This window comes from Musa acuminata, unplaced genomic scaffold (genome assembly GCF_036884655.1).
Source record: "Musa acuminata AAA Group cultivar baxijiao unplaced genomic scaffold, Cavendish_Baxijiao_AAA HiC_scaffold_136, whole genome shotgun sequence".
NCBI lineage: Eukaryota > Viridiplantae > Streptophyta > Magnoliopsida > Zingiberales > Musaceae > Musa > Musa acuminata.
In genome coordinates, this window is record NW_027020414.1 from 34,655 (window position 1) to 42,613 (window position 7,959).

At 41.9% G+C, this 7,959-nt stretch overlaps 1 protein-coding gene across 1 annotated transcript; it reads left to right on the plus strand.

Annotated features, from left to right (window-relative positions):
• Positions 1 to 4,686: 4,686 nt before the first annotated feature.
• On the plus strand, positions 4,687 to 7,897 carry LOC135655998 (probable protein phosphatase 2C 59). The gene is made up of 4 exons (XM_065175793.1): positions 4,687 to 5,319; positions 5,791 to 5,918; positions 6,139 to 6,237; positions 6,328 to 7,897. Exons 1-4 carry the CDS (start codon positions 5,252 to 5,254, stop codon positions 6,555 to 6,557), a joined length of 525 nt encoding a protein of 174 aa, XP_065031865.1. The 5' UTR covers positions 4,687 to 5,251; the 3' UTR covers positions 6,558 to 7,897.
• Positions 7,898 to 7,959: the final 62 nt, after the last annotated feature.

The following is a 7,959-nucleotide window of genomic DNA, read 5'->3' on the forward strand; positions in this document are numbered from 1 at the left end:
ACATGGGGCGGCATCGGCATCGCGGTGAGATTCATGAACGATGGAGATGGGGTGACGAAAAGCTACAAGTTGGTCTACCTTTCACGGACCCCAGAAGGGAGCTCGTTGCACCGCTGTCAGGTCTATGACTCGTCTGCGAGGGTGTGGACGATGGACAAGGAACTCGACTTCGGTCGGATGGAACTACATTTGGAGCACCCGGTGGTCTGCGACGACGTCGTATTCTGGGCATCGTCACATTCGAAATCGTACGAGAGGATCGACCACTATGTCGTCGCCTTTGATGTGAGGAAGGAGCGCACGCAGATCATCCCTCTGCCGAAAGAAGCAGCCGTCGCCTACTTGGACACGATCGGAATAGGCAAGTGGGAGGGGAAGTCGCTGTGCCTAATCCATTACGAAATGTGTACTTGGGTGATCGGACTGTGGCTGCTGAGGAAGACAAACGACGGTCCGCCAGGATGGGTAAGGGTGCATGAGGTGAGCTTGGGCCAGATAGGGTTCAGGGAACCCCCCAACGTGAGCTGCGTCGTGCTGAGAGAGGTGGCGATGACCACGTCACTTGTTTTCACCGTAGATAGCGAGGCATATAGCTATGATATAAAGGATGGAGAACTCAAGAAGCTGGGATCGCTGGGATGCAGTTACCCACTATTGATCCCTTACTCTAATACGCTTCGGCCATGCGGTGAAGAAGAGGAACTGTTCGTAGATAAGAGAAGAGAAGTTGAATGAAAATTTTTGTCTTTCATGTGTCCAATGCTACGATTAAATATCATGAAATAGAGGGTTTTCTGTTAGTAGAATTTTCTGCCATTGTGAATGAAACAGCAAGAAATGATTTCTTGGGAGACAATATTAAAATTGTTACGAGAAGGTATAACATATCATAGACAGGTTCTGCAAAGTAAACAGGTTGTGCAAGAAAAAGTTCACATGTCCTGAAAGAGAAGAGGATTGTTTAGTTGATTCATATGCATGCATGCATGCATGCGTTCCCTGTCGAGCAACAACATCTTGTCATTCGGCAACTATAACCAATCTGCACTCTATACAACGTCGGCAACGAATTCATATGCTTTGAAATTTAAGAAAAAAAAGAAATATAACATACTAAATAATACTTACCGCATGCTTTAAGTCATAAAAGGAACCTCTGCATTATTCTCATCTTCATCTCTCTTTTTTTTTTTTTTTTTTTTGCCCTTAATTGCCAATATTACAGTTTCTCCTTTCTTTTTTTTTTTTTCTTCTCAACCTCGTCCACAATCGTCATTGTCCTCTTTTTTCAACCTTACCTGCACACGTTTAGATTAAAAAAGTTAGGATTTATGTTAAAAGAAAAGAAAATACTAATATGAGCTATGAGTTATTAAAGCATTATGGGCTGAACTAATGCGCTATGTGCCCAACAGATAAGAATCTTTAATGGAATTATATCTGTAGTTAGATTTGGAAAGGCAAAAAACTCATGCAACTTCATAATTAGATCACTCATCGTCGGTTAATTCAGTGGTCAGATCTCAGGAAGTCTTGTCCGGCAAAAAAAAGTACCGAAATCTTGATTCAAATGGGATGATGCTAAAACCCCGAACACCAAGTAACCTCTGCTTCCTTTTCCCTCTTTTTTTCTCGATACGTTAGATGTCATGTGTTAGTGCAAACAACTTTACGCCGTGGCCTCGGGGCCGACGCGGTTTGTTCTGGGTCCGAATGGCGGGGATCTCCCAGGGGGGTTCCTCGGGACTGTAGAGGTCGCCGGCTCGGGTCGGTTCGGTCGTGGAGGGGGGTCGCCGTTTCCTCTGGGAAGGGGCTCCTCGCCTGTGCGTCCGGTGAGAGGCGCCTCGTCTTCGTTCCTGCACACAGGTCGGGTCGGAAGCTCGGCCTGACCCTTCCAACGATCAAGTTAGTGATGTGGAGTGGAGTGGTTTTGAGGGTGTTTTTGTGTTGTCCTCTCCCTCCTTTTCTCCCTTGGCATGCAAGGGTTTTTATAGTGAAGGTGGTGCGTAGGACTGCTAGCAGGGAGCAGGATCGAACTCCCGGTAGCGTCTGACACTAGTGTTGGCGTCACGTGAGGGGCTGGGCTCCTGTAGGATAGTGACGTGCCTCGGTTGGCGTTCTGGTCTTGTTTGACCAGGTGTTGTCAGGTCAACCGAGGGGCGATGCGTCATCCGAGACAGCTGACGTCAGCCCGAGTCTTATCGCCATTATTACCCTCATCATATTCCCCCCCCAATGGAAGTTATGCGTCGGTTGCCGTAAGGCGAGTCCGAGGCATGGCTTCGGTTCTAAGGAACCGTCTCTGTCGGGCGAAGGCCGGTTCATTGCCAGGGGTGTGGGAATCATGGAGCTTGACAATTGACGAGGGTTGGATGTGCAGTGGTGGCTCTGGGTGGCCGAGGAACCTCAAGTAGTGGTTCGTCGGTCAAGTTGGGCTTGGTTGTAGGGGTGGTAGGCCCCTCAGGCGGGCAGGCCGCGCAGGAGTGGTCTCGGGCAGCATGGGGTCGAGGAGCTCTCGGGCAGGCAGTGGCCGAGGAGCTACTTAGGCGGGCAGGCCGCGCAGAGGAAGTCTCGGGCAAGCTGTGGCCGAGGAGGTCTCGGGTAGGCTGTGGCCGAGGAGGTCTCGGGCAGTATGCCCTCCTTCTAGCGCCAAAATGTTACGGGGAACAACTGTATGCCGTGGCCTCGGGGCCGACGCGGCTTGGTTCGGGTCCGAATGCGCGGGGATCCGACGCGGCGCTCCTCGGGACAACTGGGGTGGCCGGTCACGGCGGTCCGAATGGGACGTAGCGTGGGGGGTGAAGCCTCGTCGTGGTGACTGGGAGATGCGACCTTGCCTTCGTTCCTGCACACAGGTCGGGTCGGAAGCTCGGCCCGACCCCTCCGACGATCAAGTCAGATGATGTGGAAGGGAGTTTTCTGCCGTGGAGAAGTCCCCCCTTTCGTTTAGAACTCGGGGGTATTTATAGGGTAGTTTAGCGTTACCTGATGTGCCCGCCTGTGGGAGGCAGGATCGTACCTCTGACGACGTCTGACGCTGTTACTAACGTTGCGTGGAGAACCGGACTGTCGCAGGGTATGGGCGAGGGTCGGTCGTCGTCCTCTCCTGTCGTGGTCAAGTGCACGGGGTCGGAAGTCGTTGCCTGATAGTGGATGACGTCAGCGCGTGTCGAGTCAGCGTTATTGCCTTCCTCATTGGGCAGAGTGGCGCCCAGGTGGGGCAGTCGTCGTGACACGTCATGTCGCCATTATTACCCCTATCATCATGGATAATGTCTTACTGAGGTTTTCATATGATATCTCAAATGGTAATTTTAAATGTAATTACTATTTATCATTTTCATAAAAATATATGAAGAATGATATTTTTTTCACTTTATTTTAATACAATAAATATGAAATATATATAGTTTCATGGTCAGAGTTTATGAATATGGTAATCGGTCCTTAAAGAAGAAAGTTGTGTCGATAGAAGACGCAGAGGATGACAAGAACATGTGTATATATATACATACAAGCACGGTGGTGGGACGCGGAAACTTAAATAAGAAAGCCGTAAGGGAGGTGCCGCGGGCGAGCGAACCACCACCGCTTACTTAGCATATAAATCAATATATACACATATTGATTTTAAAAAAAGAAACTTCTCATTTTTCAGATTTTTAATAGCGCTTAATTTTTTGCTTAATCCTTGAAATATCCAATTATCTACCCTTTTTTTTTTTTTCTTTTTTTCCTTTTTCTGTGGACTAGTTGGATGAATCGATCCAATTATAGTATTTTCAGTAATACTAAGAAACAATCGTCAATGCAATAAAAAATATAGTTATAATATTTTATATTATGAAAAATACTATAACATAAAATAAAAATACTGTAAAAAATAATATTTTCAAAATAATTATATTTATAAATATATTATATTATATTATTTTTTGGGTATTACTAAAATACTATAACATCGTATTAAAAATATTGTAATCGGTATTAGGTTAAAAAAAAAATTGATGTCGGAAAATTTCTGAAAACGTGAGACTCTTTTATGGAGAAAAAAAAAAAAGAGAGAATTCCCTCACATTCATATGCATTAAATTGCTGTTCGAGGGGCAAATGACAATCGACTTACAGAGATTGACCGAGTCAATAAATATGAAAATTGTTGTGTTTATATATAATACCACCAAATTAATGCAACAGGGAATTTGCATCGCATTCATCCTCACTAAAAATTGGTGGATTGAGGCGTTGACTTGCCAACTGCCTGAGTCATTTCGATCCTCGCCACAGCTTCCGATCGAAGTCAACGACGTGCTCGTCTTCCCCACATGGATTTCATCGGTAATCCCCCAGAAAAAAAGCTCTATCATGTTAATATACTATGCTCGAGAAAATGTCGGTGTTCATCACGTTAATTCCATCGGGAATTAAGCTGCATTATATTATGCTTCCTCCCGATATATATATATATATCTCATAAGAAATGGAATAATCATGCATCGAAAAGAACACCCAAACAAGCGACAAGTATAACGATGGCATGCGGTTACGTGATGGCAACCACTTAAGCAATGCAAGCACGCAAAGGAAAGATAGAAGTGACCTCTCACACACAAATGTATGATTTATTACAACCATTTTTTGTCCTTTTAAGTTTTGATTGTTATTATAGCATTGTTATGTATGCTCATATATTGCTAATTAGATCTTCGATTTAGTCAATTAAACTTAATTAATTATACTTTAACGCTCAATTAAAGTTATTTTTCTTGAGACATGTGTATTTATTTATCTATTTATTTTCGGTACCAAATGGAGACCTAAGCATATCCATTCATACATTTTAACTTCTACTCAAAACCCACCGCCTACCCCCCACCATTAATCCGTTGTTTCCTCCCTCGACGTTTCTTCCCCGTTGCCAGCGATCGAAACCAGTGCTCGGCGTCTCCTCTCTCTCTCTCTCTCTGTCTCTCGGTGAAGGATCTCTTCATCTGCCCTCTTTTCTTTTTGGAGTTCGAGATTGCTTCCGTTGATCGACGTGGTAAACGTTTGTGGGGGGGAGGGGGTATCGGATGTCGATTGCAGGGGGTGAATTTGGTCGCGGTGGGGATCGACGGCTGATTCGAGTGTGAGGAAATCGGGCATGGGTTTCTTTCCAGGCTGATTGGATCGGCCTTCTTGTTTCGGTGGTTTCGGTGGGATCTTCCCTCACTTTGATCTTTGTTTGGGGGGCGAATATTTCGGAGGGAAGATGGGGTATTTGAACTCCATCAGTGGGCTTCAAGCAGACGGTGCTCCGGTCAGCGGGGGAGGACTCAGGTCTCGTTCGTTTATTCCTTGTGAAGTCGTATTAAGGCTTACGATATTCTTTTCTAGATTTGTTTATGTTTCGTATCTCGTGCGATTTTCGAGCTGATCTTATGCTAGCATTCGCTTCATATATTTTGAGTTCTAATTCGAAGACAAACTAGCTAGTTATTGGAAGAGATTTATTTATTTATTTATTTTTTATGTATAAACAGTCGTTTATTCCTTAATAATTCAATATAAGTTAGATCCTTAATAATTGACAAACAAGTTATGAGATGGTTCGTCAGATATGGATGTGTGAACTTACATGGGAAACATGGTTCTTTTACGCTGAATAAACTCATAGAACTGCTTCCTATCTGTTAATTGTGGTTCTTGAATCTGCAGTTGAATATGTTGCCTAAAGTAGGCTGTAAAGAAACATCCTACTCTTGCGTGTCAATCTAACATTAAAACTCATGCTTATTTCTTTCAAGACAGTCAAGATGGGAAGTTTGGTTATGGGTATGCAAGCTGTCCGGGGAAAAGATCTTCGATGGAAGACTTCTATGAGACGCGAATTGACAGCGTTGATGGAGAAATTGTTGGCTTGTTTGGGGTCTTTGATGGTAAAATTTCTGCAGTATTTTGTTGTCTTTGTTATGTTTAGAATGTCTTATCTTTTTTTTTTTTTGTATTTGCAAATTTTTGGTAAAACTGACATAGAAAACCCATTCATTAACTTGCTTCTTTCAATCCTTTTCTAGGGTAAATTTCTCTCGTGGAGAGTTGCTTATACATTCAATATCCTAACGTTAGACTTTGATGCTTTGATGAGTGGTTATGTAGGTCATGGCGGTGCCCAAGTAGCAGAGTATGTTAAACAAAACCTCTTCAGCAACTTACTCAGGCATCCAAAGTTCATTACCGATACAAAATCAGCTATAGGTGGTGCTGATTTGCATTTTGTACTATGAAAGAGCTTTTAGAGAACAATAATATTTGGCTTATGAAATTCATCTGTGCTGTTACCTTCAGCTGATGCATACAACCACACGGACGCAGAATTTTTGAAATCTGAGAACAGCCAGAACCGAGAGGCGGGTTCAACTGCATCAACAGCTGTCCTTGTTGGTGATCGTTTGCTCGTTGCAAATGTTGGGGACTCTAGAGCTGTCATATGTAGAGGAGGAGATGGTAGGCCCCTCATCCTTAAATCAGTTCTCTTATCATCAATTATGTGTAACGGATTTCTGTACTTAATCTAGAACTAAACCGGCTCAATTTAGATGGAGTTTACTGCATTTTTTTTTACTAACTGTATTCTGACAACCCAACCTATTTAAGAGCAATATTTAGAATGTGACACCAGTGACATCTAGGTTCTTAGGATATATGTAGGTTCTAGACCAACAAAGTTTTTTGGCCTTCTCTTGATCCTGCCAAATGCTATAGTAGCTCTGTGTGTCTCTGGTGTACTGAACACATTGAAACAAATAATCATATAGTTTCAGATTCTTCAAAAATATAGTAATATAAAAAAGTATAGACAGGAAGGAGAAAGAGAACATATTCCTGTTTGGATTCACAGAATTTAAGCCTGAAATTGGAGAATTGAACCTGCGAAAAAATCTTCAGAAATGGCTGAAACTGCACACTTATGGTGATAAATGAGGATTTAAATTGTTGATGATGGATGAGGTGCTAAAGTTCATTACGCTCTCGTATTGCATGTACTCTTTTTGAAATGAGATTTGAAGATTAATAGTTTACTAGCAAGTTAAACAGGATTGGAAACTTAATATTAAGTTATCCAATTTTTACACAGCATTATTTAAAGAATAATAATCACTTTTTTATGCTACTTCTATAAGCCATTGCACTTAATGTCTTTATGACTTATCGATGCTACAGTGGTTTCATAGCTACATACTTTTGGTGAAATTGTATACTAATAGTTTAGTCATGTTATCTTGTCTTTAATGTATGATCTAAGAACTATTTTTTGTTCATCGCTTGAGTGTTGTTCCTTGATGAAACTTTCCATTTAGCGCTGTACATAGTAGGTTTTGGTACCACTTTAGATGTATGACATGTCTTGGAATCTACAAATGGGATTTTTATTGGTGTGATTTATTATTCTACGGTCTTTTATCCTCCAGTCCACATTTTGTTGGTTATATTTCTTGCATTCTGGAATTGACCCTTGTCAAAACCATCTAATCGTAGACTTCGACGATCGGGAGTTTAACTATTCACGCCAATGACAAAACAGGATGACAATGGAAGTTGATGTTTCCTTAATCCTGAAGCTTGTCATAAGCATATTTCTCCATTATTTGTTTTGTTCAGTGTTAAAGAATATATTTTTTATATGGAACTTTAGGTAGATATTATTGTGTCTCCATTATTTTTTCTTGCCAAATTTACATATTTTTTATCAAAAATCATCCCTCATGTATGTAGAGCTTGGTATTTAACATTTTACATATTTCCATAATCATTATCCGTGATCTACCATTTGCTTTTGTTTGGATGTTTGCTTGCCCATTTGTTCATCTCATGGTTCAATTACTATATGTGGTCATCTTTAGTTTGAGATTATTGCCTTCTAACTAGATTCAAATTTCTGATTGATTTATGAATGGCAATAAACAGTACTGTGTGGTG